The following is a 22,179-nucleotide window of genomic DNA, read 5'->3' as shown; positions in this document are numbered from 1 at the left end:
GCACCTTAGAAGCAAGTAACAAAAGGCCTTTTGTTTCCTTGCAAACTGCCGACCAAAATCCTCCCCACCTGCTCCTCCGTGGGTTGGGGAGGAGGCGGGAGTCTGGGGAAAGCCCGACACCCATTTGCATAGGCAGAGGCCCCTATTCCTTCTGTCTGCTCTCTTCCCTGATGCTGGGGTCGCCTGGGAGGTGGGAGTAGGGGTGGGGCAGTAGCTTCAGCTCCTGCCCTCCCTCCCCGAGGGACACTGTCACAGAGGTTGCCACTCCTTCTTCCTTTAGCTAACACTCAGAGGATGCTTTTTGTATGAGACACTACAGATTCTCTGTCTGAATCCTGCCAATGATTGGATGTGGGATATGATTGTGAGTCACATCACTATGATGATATGTGGCGTACAGATGCAGAGAGTTCGGAGAAATTAGGTAACTTCCTTAGATCGTGGGATACAGACCTAGGGCATGAGGCTTCAGACCCCATGCCTGCCATCGGGAGCCGTAGGGCAGGAGCCCGGCGGCAGGACAACCCACCCCAAGGTGAAGGGGGACCATGTAACCCCTACCTCCGGGGCCTTGGCGGGGAGGTCCGTCTGACGGCGGGCGGGGGCCAGCAAGCTTTCCTACTTTCGTGCTAAACCACCGTCTCACTGTTCGGTAAACCGTATTTCTGCCGCTTGCCGTGGGATTTCTTCATTTCTGGGGTTTATAGAGCTGAGCCAAACACGATCATGTGACAATAATTTTGTTTCCAGAGAGAGAGAGATGGGCAAAAATCAGAGCCTAGGAGGATCAAAGGAGTGGCACCTTTGACCCTGACAGACGTTGTCAGCCTCTGGAGCCGAGTCCCACCCTGCTTTACTTCTGCTTCTCTCCCAGGAACGCCACATGGTCTGGAGCATTCTTTGGACGCGAGGTGTCAAACGCCGGGACGAGAAAGGTAAAACTTAGGTCAGCTATTCTGCCAGTGTTGAGCATCCTCGAGTTAGCAGGGAGGAGGTGAAAAAAGAAAAGCAAACGAGAACATTCTCGGAAGGCTGCTGGGTGAGAGCACTCTGGAACAGCCAAACCACGGACCTTCGAGCTGAGCGAGCAGCCAGACCTGACCACGAGGGTTCCCTGTACCACAGCAGCAGAGAAGGGGTGCAGCCAGGTGAAAAGTTTTGGGGAAATCATGTGATTTATCTTTATTATTTTTTAAATTTATTTTTATTTTTATTTATTTATTTTTTTAATGTTTATTTATTTTTGAGAGAGACAGAGACAGAATGGGAGTGGGTTAGGGGCAGAGAGAGAGGGAGACACAGAATACCAAGCAGGCTCCAGGCTCTGAGCTGTCAGCACAGAGCCTGACGCGGGGCTCGAACTCACGAGCCCTGAGATCCTGACCTGAGCCGAAGTTGGACGCTCAACTGACTGAGCCACCCAGGCACCCCAATTTTATTTTTGATTTTTTAAAATTTACATCCAAATTAGTGAGCCTATAGCCCAACAATGATTTCCGGAGTAGATTCCTTAGTGCCCCTTACCCATTTAGCCCCTTCCCCCTCCCGCCACCCCTCCAGTCACCCTCAGTTTGTTCTCCATATTTATGAGTCTCTTCTGTTTGGTCCCCCTCCCTGTTTTTATATTCTTTTTGTTTCCCTTACCTTATGTTCACCTGATTTGTCTCTTAATTTTTTTTAATTTTTAAATGTTTTTATTATTGAGAGAGCATGAACAGGGGAGAAGCAGAGAGAGAGAGGGAGACCCAGAATCCGAAGCAGGCTCCAGGCTCTGAGCTGTCAGCACAGAGCCCAATGCAGAGCTCGAACCCACGAACCGCGAGATCATGACCTGAGCCGAAGTCGGATGCTTAACCGACTAAGCCACCCAGGCGCCCCTGTTTTGTCTCTTAAAGTCCTCATATGAGTGAAGTCATATGATATTTGTCTTTCTCTAATTTCACTTAGCATAATAGCCTCCAGTTCCATCCGCGTAGTTGCAGATGGCAAAATTTCATTCTTTTTGATGGCCAAGTAATACTCTGTTGTGCATATATATATATATATATATATATATATATATATATATATATCACATCTTTATCCATTCATCCATTGATGGACATTTGGGCTCTTTCCATACTTTGGCTATTGTTGATGGTGCTGCTAGAAACATGGGGCTGCATGTGTCCCTTCGAAACAGCACACCTGTATCCCTTGGATAAATGCCTAGTAGTGCGATTGCTGGGTCGTAGGGTAGTTCTGTCTTTAGTTTTTTGAGGAACCTCCATACTGTTTTCCAGAGTGGCTGCACCAGCTTGCATTCCCAGCGTGATTTATCTTTAAAAAGGCCTGTGAATTTGACATCCTACTCAGAATGTCTTTTTTTTTTTTTAAGATTTTATTTTTAAGTAATCTCTGCACCCCATGTGGGGCTCGAACTCACAACCCCAAGACCCAGAGTCGCAGGCTCTACCAACTGAGCCAGACAGGTGCCCCTCAAAATGTCTTTTTACTATAAAAGTCACATTTAAACTGCTCGACCTGGAGTAAACAAGCAAACCCTGGGAAGATGCTCGAAGCTTGCCCAGGGCGGGGTTCGAGAAGCTTCTAGGCCCGGCTCCATAAGGAATGGTCAGCGTTAACTGTGGGCTGAAGCACTTCACCCACATTCTCTCACTTAAGCTGCACGGCAACTCTGTCATGTAGCTCTTACGGGCGAACGCACGAGGCCCCGAGAGGTCAGGTACCTTGCTCAGGGTCCCCCCGGGAGAATAAGTGGTACTGGAATTTGAGCCTCTGCTTTGACCCCAGAGCGTGTCCTCTGAGCCGCTGAGGAATACAGCCTTGCCCCGCTCTGTGTGCTGTGGCCCAGCAGGACCATGACTGTTCTGGATCGATTCGGGTTTAAGAGTTGTTTTCAATGTCCTAGAGCCCGAACTCGGACTTGTTAGCCGAGGCCTCAGGGAAAGAAATTTCTCATGTCAAACATAGTGAACAGCTGAGCTGTTCAGGCACAAAGCAGGTAGCCCTGGGCAGGTGGGGGGGGGGTGGTCCCCATCCCCATCTTAAGGACAGAGGCAGGGGTAGACACTTGGCCTGTGGGCTGAAGACAAACCCCAAGCATCTTCTGGGTGCTTATGGTTCATCTTTAAGTTTCCCAACGTTCTTTCCACCTTGAGCTGCTTGATGCTCATTGTCATATCCCCGCCTGTTTTAAAAAAGGATTCGGGGTGACTTTTGGATACACGTAACAAGACAAACCTATAAATAGAATAAAATGAAGAAATGGCCGCAGGAAAAATAAAGATAGGAGAATAAGACAACGTCATGTAGATAAGTGCAGGAAAAATGTGCCACAAGGTGTAAGGGACGGGCCATGTATCTAGCTCTGAGCTTCCTGGCGGCCACAGTGAAGAAGGAAATTTGCCATTGTGTCCATCCATGAGATAATAGCAAGCCCACTTCCCAAGTGAAGCACAGCCCTTCCTGATATAAAGACCTGAAGAGTTTTCTCCTGGCATCTCTTAAAGAAGGCTCTGGAACACAGCCCAAAGAGAAGCTGAATAGTAGTGAAATCAGTACAGTCAGTCCGGCTACAATGCTTGGTTTGAAAACGTGAATTTGTTCCAGGAAGGTTGGTTATCTTAGGAAACAGTTTGAGCATTAACACAAATTTTGTGTTTGCTTCGGGGTGATTTGTCCTTGGGAGTGCTGAGGTTAAATGCAGAAAACCACACGCCACCAAAGGGAGCCAAGGAGGAATCCGCAAAATACACACACACGTGCCCTCCAGATACGCACCTCGTTGAGTGTGTTATAACTCTCTTCCCACTACTTCACGGTAACAGGCTGCCACCCTTCTGATGCCCGCTTAACATGAGCAAACGTCGAGTCTTTTCCAAGGTCACATGTTTAATAGAAGTAGTAGATTTTAACCGCTGGACGCGTGAAACTGTGCTTCCGTCTGTTAGGCCCCACCCCCTTGTGTTTTATGCATCACAAAGCATCGCAAAGCTTTTGAGTGCTGCACCACTAATCCCATTTTCCCAAAAGCCCCGGGGTTTCGATTGCACAGTTTTGCACAGCGTGGTAGGTTTTTGCGGTCCATAGGGCACCTTATAGCAGAAGCGACCGACCGTACAGCTCTTCCCCGCACTCGGCATCAAACCAGCAGCCTAACAAAGAGCCCCCTTCGGTGGGAAGGGTAGCCCCACCCAGGCCCAGGCTGTGCAGGATTCTGACACGGGGGGTTGCAGGCAGATGGGGTTGGAACCTGTTGAGTACTTTACCCTCCCTCGAGGTCCCTGTGTGCCGAGGCACTGCCTAACTATCCTAGGGCTTCTGAAAGAAATGGGCACAAACCGGAGGTAGGGGCGGGGGGGGAGGGGGGGCTAAAACAAGAGAAATTGATTCTCTCACGGTTCTGAACCCCGAAAGTCCGAAATCAAGGGGTCGGCAGAGCCACCTTCCTGAAAGTTCTAGGGAAGAATCCTTCCTCACCTCTTCCAGTTTCTGTGGCCTGTGGTCACATCACTCCAGTCTCTGTGTCTGTTTTCACGCGGCTATGTAAGGACACCAGTCATTGGATTAGGGCCCACCCTGAACCAGTATGACCCTGATTAACCACATCTGCAAAGACCCTATTCCCAAATAAGGTCACGTTCTAAGATTCTAGGCAGACAGAATTGGGGGTGGGGGGGGCACTGTTCAACCTAGTACAGGTACCACCTGGCAGGAAATGATGGTAACCATCCCAGCAGCCCGTGGCACACGAATCTTACAGTGAGGACTGCCAGAGCTAGGATTTGGGTCCAGGCTGCTGGATTCCAAAGCCCAGGCTGGCACTCTTCCGCTCAAGGGCAGACGGGTCTTAACCCATTTTGTGGGGAAACGCCCCAGAGTTTCTCTAAGTGTGAAGTGAAGGAGTAGGAGGCCAGAGCCATCAGGCCCTGGAGACGTGGCGTCCAGGAGAGAAAGGGCCGGGCAGGGTAGATCCAGAAAGCTCTCTGACCCTCGCCACACCGCTGTGCCACACAGGTCAGCTCAGCTGGCGGGTCTGGGGGTGAACCAGGGCTGGAGGGGAAGGACGGCTCTTCCCTCCCAACCTTCCTGCGGGCTCTGCGGGCTCCTGGGAAGGCGCCCGCCCCCAGCCAATGGAGCTCAGCACTCTTCCCTCCCGCCCCACAGGGCCCGCGCTGCCGACACCCGCTCTCTCTGGCCATCCAGAAGCACCCCCACTTCCGGGCCCTGTTCAATCTCTCCACTCCAGTGCTGCTCTCGGGGGGCCTCTTCGCTCAGGAGCTCTGGGACAGCCTGAGCCAGTACAAAGCCCCCTATGGCTGGCAGGGGCTCTCCTTCGAAGGTAACCGGCAGCTGCTGCTTCTCCCCAGCCCTCTGGCCCCAGTGAACCCCCTCCTCTGGGGCAGACCCTGCCCTCATAGCAACCCCCCCACCCCACCCCGTGCCCCTTTCTTCCCAGGAAGGTCTCAGGGCTCACCCCCCACCCCGTTGTATGACTCCCCCCATATCTGCCACCCCCTACAAGCACCACGGGGTCAGGGAGAGGGGCTTGGCTGCACCTGCCAGCCAGCTCTCCCCTTCTGGCGCTGGCACCAAGGTCCAAGGTGGCCGAGAACAGGGGCTCTGGGACCTCAGCCTGCCGACGGTTCCTGCTGTGGGAAACTGCCCAGAGGCCCCCCCCCTCCCCGTTCAATCTGCACCCCGCCCCTGTGTGCCTCAGATTATTTTATTGTGCCATACAGTCTTGAGAGAACTAGTTCAAGGTCTTGAGATGACTTAAGGGTACAGCCAAATCCTCTCCCCAGCCCCCGCCCAGTTCAGCCCACGGTCCCACTGACATTTTGCCCTCCCTGCACCCCCCCCCCTCCACCCTTTGTGCCCTGGTGTCAGACCTCTGGCAGATGGGGTGCCAGGAGCCTACTTGGGGAGGCTCCAACATGACATCCCTCCTCTGAGCGCCCCACCTTGTCTGGCACCCACAGCCATCAACTCCACCCTGAGCCTCCTGAATGACTCCGAGAGCTCCAAGCTGTTTGCCGCCTCCGGGAAGCCGCTTCCAAACTGCGTTCGCTGTGCAGTGGTGGGGAACGGAGGCATTCTGAATGGTTCCCGCCAGGGTCTGAACATCGATGCCCACGACTACGTCTTCAGGTGTGCGGGCCGGGAGCCAGGGGGGCGGTGGGAGAGGAGCTGGAAAGAGGGCCAGCCCCGGGGCAGCCCCGGCCTCGGACGGCAGCGAGACAAGCAGGCCCGGACAAAGGCAGATACGCAGACAGACTCTGAAGATGGAGTGTGGGTGCCGCATGCCAGGGGGGAGGGAGCTGCCACGGCCGGATGTGCCCATTTCACAGGCATCCCTTGAGGTCTGGAGGGGTGGGTATGGGGCTGGGACCCCCACTGGTGGCGCCCTGGGCAGAGGGCATGGTCTGCACAGAGACCTGGGGACAGACGCAGCAGATCCAAGTACGAACACGGCATCGTGTGACCATGAGGAGGCTGACGGGCCTCTGTTTGGACCAGACTCAATGGCGCTGTGATCAAAGGCTTCGAGAAGGATGTGGGCACCAAGACCTCCTTCTATGGTTTCACTGTGAACACAATGAAGAACTCCCTCATCTCCTACGGGAACCTCGGCTTCACGTCTGTGCCACAAGGCCAGGTGAGGCTTCTGACGGGCATGCAAGGCCATGGACAGTCAGCGCCCCTGTTCCCAGAGCCCCTCCGTGGGGCAAACCATGGCCCCAGCCCAGGAGATGGAGAGGTTGCACCAGGATCCTGGGTGCACATGTCGGGGCCAGTGAGGAGGGGGATCTGGACAGGGACACCCATAGTTTCAGGCAGCACAGGACTCCTCTGGAATAGAGCATGAATGGCTAGTGTTTACTGAAAGCTTGTGGGGTGCCAGGCACCGTACGTGGGCCCGTCAGTCCCATTTTCCTGGTGAGGAGACTGAGGCCGGGTGCCCTTCATTCAGCAAGGCGGCAGCAGGGCCAGGCTTCAAAGAGCTGCCCTCCAGAATGTCCTTCTGTGAGGGAGGCTGGGTTCAAAGGGCTCCAGCAGTGAGCAGCATGCCCAGCAAGGGGGGGCGGGGAGCCAGAACTTGAGACTGCCCACTGCCTCCAGCTCCTCAGCCACGCCCATTTTCGGGAACACTGCCCCTCCCTCAAGAGCCGTCAGGGTGACACCTAAAGAGGGGAGATCCCAGGATAAGGTTGAGTTTCTAGAAGCTTCCTCCTCGGAGCAGGAAATTCAGGAGTCTCCTAGCCACAGCAGGACCTCTCTTCACTCGTGATAAAATGAAATGCAGCAGCTTTGTGATGTGGCCACACCACCTGTAGGAATGATCCATCCCTGTGTTGACAAATTACCCCAGACTTAGTAGCTTTAAACAGCGAACATTTATTGTCTTATAGTTTCAGTGGGTCAGGAATTCGGGAACAGCCTAGTAGACCGGTTTTGGCTCAGGATCTCAGGTGTTTGCCGGGGATCAGTCAGTCGGGGCACCCTGGGTGGCTCAGTTGGTTAAGCGTCTGACTTCGGCGCAGGTCATGATCTCACGGTTCGTGGGTTCGAGCCCCGCGTTGGGTTCTGAGCTGACAGCGCAGAGCCCGCTTGGGATTCTGTCTCCCTCTCTGAAAATAAATAAACTTTAAAAAAAAAATTGAGGCCGGAATCGAGACGGCCCCTCTCTAGGCTCCTAGAGTGTTCTCAGGTCATGGCAGCTAACTTCACCCAGAGTGGTCCCAGGGACCTTTTATGGCCTAGTCTCCAAGATCACCCCCCAGCATCGCTTCTGCTGCTTTCTATTCATTAGTCATGAGGTTGAGAGGGGGGATTACAGGCAGAGAAGAGAAATTCTCCCATCAGGACGGGTAGAGGGCTGTCCGATCCGAGCAGGATGTGGTCTTGTTCGGGCAGGGGTGGGGAGTGGCGAGGGGGGCTGGCTCAGTGTCTCTGTTGCCCCAACAGGACCTGCGCTATATCTTCATCCCCTCTGACATCCGTGACTATGTGATGCTGAGATCGGCCATTCTGGGTGTGCCTGTCCCTGAGGGCCCTGACAAAGGGGACAGGTGAGCTGCCAAATGAGTGCAAGGTGTGGTAGTGCTGGGATCATCCACCTGCTTGCTCCCTGGGCCCACTGTCAGGTAGGGAGAGTGGGTGAGGGCAGCAAGGAAGTCCCCAAGAATCCAAGAGGGTGTTGGGCAATTAGGCTCTTTTGTCCTCCCCATGGAAAAGCCCAGGTGACCCTGCTGGTCCCCAGGAACCCGCCTGAAGGGCCCCCCTGGCTGCTCAGCTTCGGGCTGCTGTCCCCATCACCCACGCAGCCCCCCCAGCCCGCGGCACTGACTGGGCCCGTCCTCTCCTGACTCTGCTGTCCTGCTGAGCACGCTGTGTCTGGAAACTGAGGGCGGGGGGATGGTGTCCATGCCACTTGCCCTGGTGGGCAGCCTCCTAGCGCTGTGCCCGTGAAACGGGAGAGCAGGTGACATGGGTCCAGTGTCCTGCAGAGAACAAAGGACGCTCTGTCTTTTCTCCCCGACCTTCCTGGGCAGCAGGCCTGTGTCCAGCTCTTTTGAACCATGTCCCGGCCTCAGCTGAACCTTCTCCCTGTGGCGCTGGGACAATTCCTTGTCCCAGAGTCAAGTCCTTACAAACCCATGCCATCTCTGCAGCCTCCAAGTCCAGCCCTCCTACCCCCAACACGTCACCCACCCCCAAAAGAGCAGCTTCTGAGGTCCTTAGGGGTTAAGCCCCCAAAGGCCCCGCCCCCGCCCGGGTGCCACCCAACAGTCGCTCATGATGCGGCACCTGGTCACGAGTGGGCTTTGTGACACGGGCGGGACCGGGCTCTTGGGGGGGCCGGCTCAGGGACATCGGTCGGGTGGTCACGAGCCTCCCCAACACCAATGAGCTCCCCCTCCCACACCCCCAGTCCGTCCCCTACCCAGTCCCCCTCCCAGTCCCGGTCCAACCATGTCACCCCCACCAACCAGCAGGCCTACTCCAGCTCCGGCGGCTCAGCCCCGTCTCCGTCCCCCACCCGGGGGTCGTCCTCCCGCCCCCCCTCTCACCCTCCCACTCCAACTGCCTCCCAGCCCTCTTCCCGGGCTTCCTCCCTCACCCCCAGCCCTCACGTCCAACATGTGCCCCGAGGGGCTTCCCAGACCCCCACTCCGCCCACCTCCAAGTCTCCTTCCCAGTCTGGCCTGAAGTCCGTCTCTCGAAACTCTTCCCAGACCCCTCCCGTGCCTGTGGCCAGGTCCCCCTCCCACAGCCCGGCCACCTCGGCCTCCTACATCGGGCCGGTGCGGGCCATCCCCTCCTACATCGCCCCCTACGTGCCCCGCTTCCTGAAGGAGCCCCCCTTCTTCCAGCCCCCCACCGTGCCCCTGCCCCAGAACCAGTGCTTCCCCTGCCCCTTCCCCTGCCCGCCCCGCAGCTGCGAGCGCCCTCAGGTGCCCGAGTCCCTCTACTTCCCCCTGCTCCCCCCTCCTCCCCACCACCCCCGGGTCAGCTGCTCCTACCCGACCCCGCCGGCCCTGTTCACGCCCCCCTCCTCGCTCTCCTACTCCCCGCCCACCGAGGTCCTGGTGAGCGGGAAGCCACACGTGGTGCCCACCGTGCTGCCGGCCACCTTCTACACGCCCTTCTCCCGCTACTACACCCAGCCCCGCCCGTACCGCGGGCACCGCCGCAGGCCCAGCGCCTCCCCCCTCAGCCTGCTCCCCCACTTGCCCTACGACGGCTCGGGCCGCTCCGTCCACTTCTTTCACCGGTCCTAGGCCTCAGACCTATTTCGGACCAGAAGCCTCTGCCGGGAAATTCAAGCTGCTACATCCACACTTCATCGGCTACCTGAGGGAGAGGTAGGTGTGTGTGTGTGTGTGGAGGGCGGGGGTGCGGGCGCACGAAGAACAGCTCCCCTTCCAGCCCCCCTGCACGCCCGCCCCCCGATTGCTGCAGGCCCTGTATGGCCCGCTCACTGTAATCTCCCCGGAGAGCTAACCTGGACGAGGCCCAGCCCGAGGCGACCGTGGGGATCAGCCTGGGGGACAGCAGTGGCCTGATCTCCTTCCCTCCCTCAGTCCCTCTCCCCCTGCCTGTGGTTTCTCATGGGGGGGGGCAGTCACTTGCCCCCCTCTCTGGAGACATTCTGGTTGTCACTAGGTACGGGCCGCTAGCCAGTAGAGACCAGGGACGCCGTTGAGCATCATACGATGCACAGGGCGTCCCTGCAACAAAGGACTTGGCCCCAAACGTCAGTAGGGCCGTGGTCGAGAGGCCTGCTGTAGCCCCCAGGCTGGCGCCACAGAGAGCGGGTGAAGGACGGTGGGTGGGTCTGGGGAGGCCAGCTGGAGGCGGTGGCGAGAGCCCCATTCCACAGAGGAAGAAACCAGCTCAGAGAGGCTACGTGGCTGGTCTGGCAGAGTTCAGATGTGAATCCAAGGCTGAGGTCAGGCCTCACTTCCGGACTCTGCGAGTGTGCGCCCCCCCCCCCGGGGGGGGGTTCATGTGCCATCTCACCGGTGACTCCTGTCCCCGGACGTGGGTGCCCTGTCCCTCGTGTCCCACATAAGGGGTTCCGGCTTGGTGGAATGTAGGGAAGCCTGGGGGTAGGGCTCAGGCTGACTAAACAGGCCACTTGTGCCCGACCCGCTGTGGTTCCCTAGCCCCCCGGGGAAGGCAGGGTGCTGCAGAGAGGAGAGGGGACTTAGGCTGGGTTCAGGCTTCCAGAGCGGGAAGGATGGTCCCTGTGGTGCTTCCGCACGGGCCTGTTCCTTTCTCACCCCCCCGCCCCTGGTGAACCAGACTTTTGCATCTGGTTCATTTGGGGTTTTCCTAAACGGGGGACGGATTGCACTAGAAGGGCCAGGACGTCCTCACCGGCTTTCCAGCCCGTGTGACTCGGTAGCCGGGAAGCCAAAGGGCACAACCATCAAGTGAGCGAGACCTAATCCTCTCTCTCTCTCTCTCTCTCGTTTTGATGCCTCTTTTGGCCTCCAGGTTTCTGAAATCAAAGTTGATGAACACCAATTTTGGAGACCTATATATGCCGAGTACTGGGGCCCTCATGCTGCTGACAGCTTTGCACACCTGTGACCAGGTAACAGGAGCAGAGGACAAGCGTGGGTGGGACCTAAGCCTGGGACTCCGCCTGTATCTTGTGGGGAAGGGATTCCCCAGGTGCAAGGGCATGCTGGTCTCTGGAAGGGGCGGGAGGGAGGGGGACGGCCGAGGCTGGGGGGGGGGGGCAGCCACCTGTCCCAGCACGTCTGGGCTTCACCCTCTCTTCCCCGGCTGCCGTTCCCTATGACACCCAAGGCGCGCGTTATCAGATTGTTCTTGCGGAACCAAAATCTTCTCCACGGAAGTGGCAGGGACGCATCCTTTCATGAGTACATTCTAGAACTGAGCTGACAGCAGAGTCGGCCTTCCGCACGCAACCTCTGAAATCACTGCAGATGTCCCCAGTGCAGTGTTGCCCACAGGAGCCACGTGGAGGCAGCCGGGAAACAGTCTGCAGTCACCCACACTTAACGCCAGCACGGGAACCGGAGTCCCCTCTCTTCCGTGCCCCACACCTCTTCCCTGTTGTATAGCAGCTGTCTCTTGACTACGTTCCCATCAGACTGGGACAGGAGTAGTGATGGGCTTTTGCCTCCGTCTTGGGCTTCACCACGGAGATGATGGCTTTGCCCAGACATCATGGACCAGGGTTTAAAACCCAGCCTGGCCACTCAGTGGCTTGTGACTGAAGACCTGTTCGCTTCCCTGTTTGTTTATTATTTTGAGAGGGAGGGGAGGAGCAGAGAGAGAGGGAGAGTCCCAACCACCAGGCTTGGTGCTGTCGGTGCGGAGCCTGACACAGGGCCCGATCTGACAGCGAGATCACGACCTGAGCAGAAATCAAGAGTCGGGACGCGAACCGACTGAGCCACCCAGGCGCTCCCCGCTGGTTTGTAAAGTGAGGATAGTACCTGAGATTATTGTGGGGCTGAGGAGACACGTCCAAGAGCCCAAGTGCCTGACGCTGGCGTGAGCTCGAGCTACTGTTTACCTGTGTCTTCAGCGTGGCATCTAAGAAGGGGGGCCGGGGGGGGGGGGCTGTGCTTTTCCGGAATCTTACCACTTCACAGGTTTGTCTGCACCGAGCTCAGTGAACGCTAACTCAGGGGCCATCCTTGTCTAGGTTAGTGCCTACGGATTCATCACAAGCAACTACTGGAAATTTTCTGACCACTATTTTGAGCGAATAAAGAAGCCACTGATCTTCTACGTCAACCACGACCTGTCCCTGGAAGCCACCTTGTGGAAGGACCTGCACAAGGCCGGCATCCTCCGACTGTACCAGCGCTGACCCTCAAGTACCCGAGCCCTCTGTTCCCGCAGCTGTGGCCCTGTGGCCCTGACTCCCCACGTGGCCAGAGCTGCCTTATCTTTTCAGTCTGAGAAGGGCCCCAGCTCCCCTCCGCCCACCCCTTCGTCTCTAGAGGGCATGGAGAAGTGGATTCGTGACTGTCACAGAAGCGTGTTCACCGCGGGACACTTGTTCTTGGTTCCTCCAAGAAGACTCCCTCCCTCCTGGGTCTGAGCCCCACATTCCGACCCTGGTGAAGGGAAGACCGCTCTGCTGGGCATTTTACAACGAAAGGTAACACAAGGGGGGACTGTGACCCTCCCCAGCAGAGGGCAGGCATACTCAGGAGCGAAGGATCTTCAAAGCCAGCCCGCAGCTGGCACTGGGCGACTTGAAGATGCTGGCCGGCCAGCAGCAGCCAGGCGCGCACACGCTCCCCCCAGCCGCACCCTCCCACCAGCGTATCCAGCCGACTCCAAAGCAGTTGGCCTCCAAGACACCTACACCACCTGAGGATGCAACCAACTTCCTTCTGCCCCGCGATGGAATCAGAACGCAAGAGGCAGAATGTATTCTGAAACTGGTTAATGGCATAAATGATAGATGACCACTTTTGTCTTTTTTGTGTGATGGGGAGACCGGGGCAGGACACCGTGGAGGGCTTAGCATGCAGATCAGAGAATCCAAGAACCATGGGCATGTCCTGGTATTGACAGGGGCCCACCACACAGAAGGCTTGCCTGCCCAAGGGAAGTCCCACCGGAGAGCGATCACTGCCTTGCCACTAGCACATCAGGTAGTGAGCCCTCAGCTTCACATCTTGGCTTTACCAATTACATGGGCTTCTACGGAAGGTAAGGTCTCAACTCAGCTGGTGATCACCGTATAGCCCTTCAGCCTTGGGTTTACTGGCCTGATGCCTAATAACCTGGCAGTCTCACCTGCTGTATCAGGCAACGCTGGGGGCGGTGGGGGGCAGTCTCCCCAGGGCCGGCTGGCAAGAGCCTTCCCGACATGGCACTGATCGCCACTGGCCGATCCACCAACAGCGGGCCTCTGGCTCTGTGGTTTTGGAAGGTAGATCCTATCAGCACATTTAACGAGAGGGATGAACCAACACTGGAATCAAAATTCTACTTTAGAAATTCAGACAGGGGAAAAAGAACAGAGACTGGGCTTTCATGAGTGAGGCAGCTACTTGAAACCATAGCTGATGCTAGAGAACAGTTTAGATTGGAAGAGAGGGGTGAACAGTTCAGAACAGCGGGAGGCCAAGGCCTCTCACTTTAGCTTGGCAACAAACTGTCCCTTGGTCTCCAGGATAGCACGGTACAGAGTATGTTTCTCTGGATAGAATACGTGGTCCAGAAAGAATACCATCAAATGTGGGACCCATGGTACAGAGTCAGTCCATCCTGGGGTCTGACACAATGACCTTTACTAGTAAAGAAACACGACTACCTTGATAAGCCAGCACAGCCCAAGCTAAGACTCCTGACCCCCTTGTGTCTGTAACACTTTGTCCCTAGCCCCTTCACATCTACAGCTATCAGAACACTCTGTCAATCTGTCAGATGCGAGAAGTGCTAAAGTTGTGGGTGGCCACCCATTAAGAGGGGAAAAAATCGATTTGGGGGGAAACTTAGCAAACAAAACATCCAACTGCACCCTGTGTTAACTGTTAACCCTACTTAATGGTATTCTCTGAAACTTTCACTTCTACAAGAACACTGTTAGCTGAGCACTGAGTATTCTCTGGAACTTTCACTTCTACAAAAACACTGTTAGCTGAGCACTGAGTAAAATCCCGTAACGTGGGTCTCAATGTGGAATCCACAATGTCACAAAGCCCGTTTTTAAACACTTTTATTTGTACTTCAAAATTTAAGCCCAAGACAGAACTTCACAGGAAATCCACCCTGATGAAACGTTCTTCCGAGGCTGAACACCTGCGTCCCCTCAGTTTCCTCGAACAGAACGTGTACACGTTAACCGCCTTCCGTCCACCGCCGCCACATTCTCGCCAATGAGCGAATTATACCCACATCAGCTAAAAGGTTGCATCCTGGATATTCTTAGCTATGCCTTGATTTGACCAACTGCCAAATATTTTCCGGGATAAAGTCCCTCATAGCCTCTGGCTGCTTTTTGGAGACGAAGTCCAAACAATTCTGAAGTCACTCTCCTTTGGCGGGGGGCAGGGGGGATTGCTTCACAGGCATTAGTAACTGGCACAGAACTTGGCATCACTGGGGAGAGAACCTGCAAGACCAAAGGAGAATCATTCGATAGAACGGCCAACCGGGTGACTCAAGACTGAAGGCTACATTTAAAGACCCTAATGTAGAGAAGAAAAGGCAATGGTAGCAGCAGTCGTTCTAGCCAAGCATTAGGCCCACACTGTTGAAGGCACCATCGGTGCAGGCCGGTGCGGTTCCCAGGGGACCCGACACTGCAGCGTGCCCTGGGAAGCTGATGCTCAAAGGGAACAGTGTCTGGCAATGGCCAGTCTGGAGACATTCACATCTGACCCTCTTCTGGAGGTCAGACCTGGGGTCAGACCTAAATGCCTATGCAAGTCCCGTGGAGCAGTCACATCCACTCAGCGGCAACCGTAATGCAAGAAGAGGGTTTCCCCACTCGCTAACACATCCTTTTACTGGGTTTTACTGGGTTTTACTTCCAGGCTGTAAGCTGCTGGGGCCAGTTTTCAGGCTTATTAAATCCCACCCCAAATCTAGCCGCCTTGGTGACTGAACAAATATGTGACCTTAAAGAGCCCACACATACCTCCCAATGTGAACAGAAAAAGGCCACGTGCCCACTTCAAGCCTGGCATTTCAACGGGAACGGCGCCAGACACCATCCCGGCCCAGCACCGCTCTGCTACTTGCTTGCTCACGTGCCAGCCAACCCGGCCCTCTGCCACCCGAGGCGGCTCTCGCCAGTCACGTCGCACAGACGTGACCACACGATCGGCGTGAACCCTGCGGAGAGCTCCCGGCTGCTGGAAACAAAGCACCCGGAAACCTGATAGCCCTGCCGGTGTCAGGACGGCCCCTCTCTCCTGAACGTCAGGATGCGGTGCCGAGGGGGTCACGGTCCTCGCACGTTCACACCGCCACAGCTGGCAGACTTTCTACATTCCCGTCTGTTTCAAAGAGTGCTTTCATTGCCTTGAAATGTGTGACAAGCACTCTTTCATACCCCGGTTAAGAACATGACCCCAAACTGGGCGACTTGCCCATTTCTGGCACCTCCTCTAGCCTGTACCGTCAGAACCATTAATCAAGGGGCCTAGAGCGTGACAAGGCAGCCGCACTGTCGGTTTTCAAGTTGCAGAGGGACAATGCACGGGGTCTTGGCCGGGTAGACACAGTTCCCTCTGGAGTCCATTCAGTTTGATCGCTGATACAGCCTGAACTTTTTTTTAAGTCTTTTACTTATTTTTAAGAAAGAGAGAGTGCAAACGGGGAGGGGCAGAGAGACGGAGAATCTCGAGCGCACGCCACACCGTCAGGGCAGAGCTCGACACAGGGCTTGAGCTCATGAACCAGGAGATCATGACCTGAACCCAAGTCAAGAGTCAGAGGCTTAACCGAAAGAGCCATCCAGGCACCCCAAGCCTGAACTTTTAAGAGCACAGAGACAAACCCCAAAGCCTCAGAATAGATGGGTTTCCCCTCAGCCGAGGTTTTCAGACAGGGATAACTAACCATCATAGGCTTGTGGGGCTTCTTAGAAAAACAAAGACAGAAACACTACAAAGCAACAGGGGAAGAATCATTTCACTTACTTGAGGAGAAGCAGTCCCGTACTCACACGCCGCGGACATCTAGCAAAGGAAACAGACCTGTGTTACCATCTCCCTGCCGCTCGGCACAATCCTAAGCCCAGGGCAGGAGCGGCAAAACCAAACATGCCAGCCGCGTCTGTTCAGAAGGTCTCTGCTTACACGCACCAGAAGGCCTCTTCGGACACGTCGCCGCCGGCAGCTACTTCTGGAGGGTCCTTTTTCAGCCTCAGAAACCGAGGCTGGGACTGTACCTGGCGAGGAGAAACTGCGAGAGAAAAACCTGCTGGAGATACACACGGGTACTCTGAAGCAGCTCACTTTCAAATCAGACCTGAATTTTCCAGAGAGCCAACCTGGGAAACTGAGTTTCAGACATCCACATTCCACACAGAAAGGCCTTTCTTTGCCTTCAGACAGGGATAACTTTACATCATCACGGACTCAGCTCCCACCAGCCAGCCAGTTACAGCGCAGGCAGATTCCATGCTTCCCCTACCAAATTCTGCTCTACGTCCCTCATTAAGTATTCTCAAACTTGTGTATTAACTTTCCTTCAAAGGTAAAAACTGTTGACACCTAGTGCCTAGATGTACCCAGCATCCCAGATCTGACTCAATGACACTTCCTGCCCGTTAGTTTTAATTTTTTTCTAATGTTTATTTTTGAAAGAGAGAGAGAGAGAGAGAGAGAGAGAGAGAGAGCGCGCGCGCGCGCACAAACAGGGGAGGGGCATGGGGAGAGGGAGACACAGAATCCGAAGCGGGCTCCAAGGGCCTCAAACCCACGAGCCCGGAGATCATGACCTGTGCCTAAGTGGATACTCAACCAACTGAGCCCCCCAGGTGCCCCCCTGCCCTTTAAAAGACAGGTTCTACCTGAGCAAAAGTGCCTGAGAACGGAGTATGGGGTTTATCTGTCGGAAAAATGCTCCAGACAGTGCGGTTACTTCTTCCAGGCAGCCCGTTCAAGGCCAACTGTACAAAGGGGACCTGCCGCCAAGAGGCAACATGACACAAGGTCATTTCTCCTTCGCTCACCTATGCGTATGAAAGGATCCACAGAGCAAGATCAGTTTTTTAAGTAGAGGATTATAGATCTGCCCCAAGAGCTACTTAAAAATAGCCAGGGCTATAATCTTGCTGCAATAAAAATCCCTGAGCTAAAAGTAGATCAGATTGTCTAATTTCTCCCATACAACTGTTCTTGAAACAGCCACACAATTCTTGGGCTCACTCCAGGGCCACGCACACCCGTGGCTGGAGGTGTACATTTAAAAAAAATTTTTTTTCAACGTTTTTTATTTATTTTTGGGACAGAGAGAGACGGAGCATGAACGGGTGAGGGGCAGAGAGAGAGGGAGACACAGAATCGGAAACAGGCTCCAGGCTCTGAGCCATCAGCCCAGAGCCTGATGCGGGGCTCGAACTCACGGACCGTGAGATCGTGACCTGGCTGAAGTCGGACGCTTAACCGACTGCGCCACCCAGGCGCCCCTGGAGGTGTACATTTAAACACTTTGCAGGTAGTTCGGAGGTATAGCCAGGTCTGGAAAGCAGTAACACTGTCTGACAAAGAGATAAAGCTCTGGTGGGGTTATCTCACAACAGCCTGAGACTAGAGCCTGCATCTTTCAAATTCATCTAATACAAGGTTTCATCAACCTCAGCTCTGAGGTTCTGGGGAGATAGTCTTTGTCGTGGGGGGCGGTCTTGGGCATTGCAGGATACTAAGCAGCATCCATTAGATCCCATTAGCATCCTCCACCCCCCAGCAGAGAACCACCGGTCTAACCGCCACCCCCCCCCCCCACCAACTGGTCTAATCGGACCTCAATTATCCTTTAATGAGACTGAAAAATGGTTTTAGCACCCCCACACAATTTGCCCTATTTTTATGGTTCTTTAAAAACAAAACAACAATAAATAACAGCTATGTAACTCTAAGCCTCAGTTTCTTTACTCAGTAGCAAAGGAGAAAATAACTACTGCACATAAGACTTGTTAGAAATCGTTTGGTGGGAGACTGGGAAGGAGCCTAGCAGGGTTCCACACCACTTCCCTTACCCAGGCGGTAACAATCCTGGGAGGCTCGCATCCCTGAAATCTAACAGATGGGACACTAAAGGGACCCTAACTTATGCAATTCTGGCAAAGAGCTAAAAAGACTTATTTCCGTTAATAGAAATTTCATCACAAAAACCCTTACACTCAATGGTTTTCACCGGGGCGCCTGGGTGGCTCAGTCGGTTAAGCATCCGACTTTGGCTGAGATCATGAGCTCACGGTTTCTGAGTTCCAGCCCCTAGCCACGTGTTGGGCTCTGCGCCGACAGCTCTGAGCCCGCTTCAGATTCTGTCTCCCTCTCTCTCTGTCCCTCCCCTGCTCATGCTCTCAAATTAAATGAACATTAAAAAAAAAAAAAAAAAAAAAAAAACCCAAACCTGGGGTGCCTGGGTGGCTCAGTCAGTTAAGCACCAGACTTCGGCTCAGCTCATGGTCTCACGCACGGTTCATGGGTTCGAGCCCTATGGCAGGCTCTGTGCTGACCGCTGGAGGCCTGGAGCCTGCCTCAGATTCTGTGTCTCCCTCTCCCCCTTCCCCTGCTCACGCTCCCTCTCAAAATTAAACACACATTAAAAAATAAATAAACCCCAGAACTTTAAATCATCTATAAGAGAAACACGGACAACCTATTTCATCCTAACAGAAGCAACGTTAAGACGTTCTCAAGATTGGTTATTTAAAAAGCTGAGCCTCAAGGCATCAGAACTCTTCAGAAAAGATGTCCTTTCACACAAGGATAACTTTGAATCACGCACAAATATTTCTAAATCCCACCCCCCACTGCAACCAACACCCTTTTCCTGAGTCTCTCTTGCACCCCAGTATGCAGCAACCATTTTGGTTCCAAACAGTGACACCTAGTGGCCCCAAATTACACTGGCACAGACCCTACTCGTTTCCGGATTCTGGGTCCATTTTTCTCACCCTAACTGGATTTATGCGTCGACGTGTTCATAAAATTAAACTTAAAATCAGAATACGGGGTGAGGCGGCCGAACGTGACCGGCCTGCACATCATCTCGACTTTCTCACTTCTGGTGACCACCCAGGTCCCGCCGGCACCCATTCTTACCCGTTTCAGGGCTCCATCCGTCACTTTTAAACTTCAACCTGCAGGTCTCCTGCTCGCGGTCTCCGCAGACTCCAAAGAAAAGCCTGGGGGGAAGGGAAAAGTGAGCATGAACGGTTCGTTGGAAACTTACGACTTTCCAAAATCTGCAATCCCGCTTATAACTGTAGGATGGAACAAAAGCTACGGAATGGGGCCGTTCACAAGACCCTCCAGGAGGAAGTACTCGGGTGCCCTCTCCCGGGGCGGCCCTGGGAGACCCGCAGGGCCGGCATGCGGTGGCTGTGCGGCTCACCGGGCTGCGCAGGCTGGAAGAACCTCCCTGAAAAATAATGGCAAAAAAGGGCTTGAGCTCTCTCCCACCAACCATTAACACTCGAACCGTTCAGAAAGCGTTCTTTCACCCAGCATCTCAACGAACCCCAACCACGGCAGACGCGACGCCGGTTTATCGTGGCCTCTGAAGAAAGGGGGGGGGCCAAGTGAACCAGCGTCGGGTCAAGGAAGACCCCATTTCCCGACCACCGCAGCCTTACCAGCACCAAACACCCGAGACTGCTCGTCGCGTTCGGGCCAGACAGAGGCCGCCATGACTCCCAGCCACGCGGCCTGCTTCGAAGAGAAAGCGGAACCGCGCCTGCGCGCCAGTCTTCGCGGCAGTCTCGGCAGAGCTCTCGCGATGCTGGGAAAAGGCTTATGGGAAATGTAGTCCAAACAACCGTCGCTGGGGGCGGCCGCAACCTCAGCGAGAGCCTGGAGCTGCGGTGGCCGCCACCAGGGACAGTAGAGAGCCTGGGGTGGGAGGCCTGATCTTTGAAGAAAACGAAGATGGACGGTTGTTTCAGTTACAGCCATTTATCTCGTGTCCACGGATTGTCCCTGGCCAAGACTGGGTTGGCTTACAAAGTGGGGGGCGGGGCTGGGGGGCTCAAGAGGGAATGGATAAGGAAACCGAGGCCCGGCCGGATTTCGTTCTTAATTGTCCTGCGGAGTTCACCTTGGGCGGGGAGGGGTCATCTGGGTGATGGGTTGCGTTAGAGAAGGGGTGCTGATTCCCGGGGCACTGTGGGGGCGTCGGGCGCCGCAGCAGGTGAAGCTGGGGCGGGGGGCGGGGAGGCTCTGGCGGCAGGGGGCGCCAGCGAGCAGCTATCCGACTGACCCTCAGCGGCTCTCGCCGTGTGGCTTTAATTCCGACGGGGGAGCAAATAAATTATGAAAACTGGGAATGGTGTAGCACCCACCGCCCCTTCTGACCGCTGTTTTTCAGGCAACACTCTGGCTCCGTGTTTGAAGTAGCAATCGGGAGAAACAACTACAGTCAGGGCCACAATTTACACCTGTTTGGAAATTAAGTTTGCAAGCCCGGGAAACCTCTTCTGCATTAGTTTCTCCCCATGCTCTTCGACCCTTTTAGCAAGGTTCTCAGGGGCATTTCGTCTGGGTTATATTTTTCTGTATACGGCCGAATGTCGCAGGCGCTTATCTTCATGTCGCCACATTTGTTTATGTTTGCCTCCCTTAATTTTGATTGTAAGTTCTTCAAGGCAGGAGACGTCGCTTTTAATTATTATTTTTTTCTTTTTTAATTTCCTCACAGGGCCTCGTTGGTATTCCGCTGCCTCTGCCGGCAGTAAGCACTCAACAAATAATAGTTGACTCACTTAGCAGTAACTTCTGTCATGTGAAATTGACTCTTAAGGGTCTCTGTCTTGCCCTTAAAGGCACTGTTTTGTGTATTACTAAAAGGAAGCGTGGGTTCCCTCGCTGTAAACTAAGTTCCTTTCATTTCAGATTTGGAGAGGGAATTTTGAGGGTAGAAGTTACGAGAAGCTGCTTGTCTGTCGGCAAGCAACCTGCTGCAGGCACAACATGGTAATAGCGAACACTTCATAGCACCTACTATGTGCCATTCACGACTTTTGGACCCTATGTGTGTCGATTGCTTTAATCTGCACCAGCGCCCTGTGAAGTGTGCCGTCACTACCCCCGTTTTCCAGAGGAGGGAATGCAAGCATTGAGAGACGAGGTAACTTTCCCAAATTCACACAGCTAGTAATTGCTGGAGTCAGGGTTTGATCTCAGCCCTGCAGAATCCATGCTTTTAGCACTAAGTTTTACTGAACTGCATATATCTATAAATCAGTCATATTACAGGCCTTTGGGGTGTGGGGGGAGGGGAGCAAAGAGGGGTTTTGTGTGTTTGTAGGGGTGGTTAGGGATGGAATCGGCGGGCGGGGGGGCACCTGTTCCATGGTTTTGAGCCACTTTAGGGCAGGAGGGGTGAGGATGGCAGGCTGCAGGGGTTGACGGGTACAAGACTGAGGCTCTGGGCTCTGGCAGGGGCGTCTTGAGTCCCAGACCAGTTGCCACCTACTGTGTGGTGAGGGGCCCCTGTGCCATGGTCCACGGTGTAACTTTGACACCGACAAGGCACTTAATGGAAGAGCAGCAGGCTCACAGCGGGTGGGCTGGCACGGGCGGCTGGGCAGTGGCCAAGAGGACAGAGCAAAACGCAGTGAGCGGGCTGGTGCCGGAGCACATGTCGGGCACGCTGCCCGGGCAGTCCAGAAATCAGTGGGAAAGACAACAAAGGATGCATCAGATTTCTGAACTAGCAGGCAGGGGTTCAGAGCTGTTGAGACCAAAGTGGTAGTGTTGTGATTTCTTCTGCACTCATTGCTGGTGAGGTCTGGGACGTTAGAGTGTTTAACGTACGGTGGAATTATTATGTAGCTGTCAGTCAAGGCTAGTGTGGCTCTGTATTTACTGACGTGGAAAGAGTCACACAGTCTAGCCGTAAGTGACAGAAGTAGATCACAAGCTGCACAGAGCCAAAGTGCTGGTCCAGGACCTTGGCTCTGAGCACCGGGGTGAAATGCAGTCAGCT

At 54.7% G+C, this 22,179-nt stretch overlaps 2 protein-coding genes, 1 long non-coding RNA gene and 2 other non-coding genes across 6 annotated transcripts in view; 2 read left to right on the top strand and 3 right to left on the bottom strand.

Moving 5' to 3' along the window:
• Positions 1 to 22,179, top strand: part of ST6GALNAC2 (ST6 N-acetylgalactosaminide alpha-2,6-sialyltransferase 2) — a 31,402-nt gene that overhangs the window by 2,793 nt on the left and 6,430 nt on the right. The window contains exons 2-9 of one of the 2 annotated variants that reach the window (XM_023244046.2): positions 875 to 935; positions 5,170 to 5,344; positions 5,985 to 6,153; positions 6,523 to 6,661; positions 7,972 to 8,075; positions 9,789 to 9,872; positions 11,011 to 11,110; positions 12,197 to 12,974. In XM_023244046.2, coding sequence (XP_023099814.1) covers positions 875 to 935; positions 5,170 to 5,344; positions 5,985 to 6,153; positions 6,523 to 6,661; positions 7,972 to 8,075; positions 9,789 to 9,872; positions 11,011 to 11,110; positions 12,197 to 12,364 — 1,000 coding nt within the window. In that variant the 3' untranslated portion in view covers positions 12,365 to 12,974. Of the gene's footprint in view, positions 1 to 874; positions 936 to 5,169; positions 5,345 to 5,984; positions 6,154 to 6,522; positions 6,662 to 7,971; positions 8,076 to 9,788; positions 9,873 to 11,010; positions 11,111 to 12,196; positions 12,975 to 22,179 lie in introns of those variants that run through there. The other variant, XM_045044021.1, reaches the window with a different exon arrangement.
• LOC123381825 (leucine-rich repeat extensin-like protein 5) lies at positions 8,101 to 11,076 on the top strand. The gene is made up of 2 exons (XM_045044022.1): positions 8,101 to 9,872; positions 11,011 to 11,076. The coding sequence occupies exon 1, from the start codon at positions 8,913 to 8,915 to the stop codon at positions 9,786 to 9,788; it is 876 nt and encodes a 291-aa protein (XP_044899957.1). The 5' UTR covers positions 8,101 to 8,912; the 3' UTR covers positions 9,789 to 9,872; positions 11,011 to 11,076.
• Positions 14,215 to 19,966, bottom strand: LOC111557723. Its single transcript, XR_006589274.1, has 5 exons — positions 19,829 to 19,966; positions 19,296 to 19,378; positions 16,326 to 16,425; positions 16,161 to 16,199; positions 14,215 to 14,626 (listed from the first exon to the last, which is right to left on the bottom strand). It is a non-coding gene; the product is annotated as an uncharacterized LOC111557723 (long non-coding RNA).
• On the bottom strand, positions 16,021 to 16,094 carry LOC123382137. Its single transcript, XR_006590075.1, has one exon. It is a non-coding gene; the product is annotated as a small nucleolar RNA R38 (small nucleolar RNA).
• LOC111557900 lies at positions 16,522 to 16,605 on the bottom strand. Its single transcript, XR_002738309.1, has one exon. It is a non-coding gene; the product is annotated as a small nucleolar RNA R38 (small nucleolar RNA).

This window comes from Felis catus, chromosome E1 (assembly GCF_018350175.1).
Source record: "Felis catus isolate Fca126 chromosome E1, F.catus_Fca126_mat1.0, whole genome shotgun sequence".
NCBI lineage: Eukaryota > Metazoa > Chordata > Mammalia > Carnivora > Felidae > Felis > Felis catus.
The sequence above is the reverse complement of the archived record's forward strand: the minus strand, read 5'-3'. Positions and strand labels throughout refer to the sequence as shown.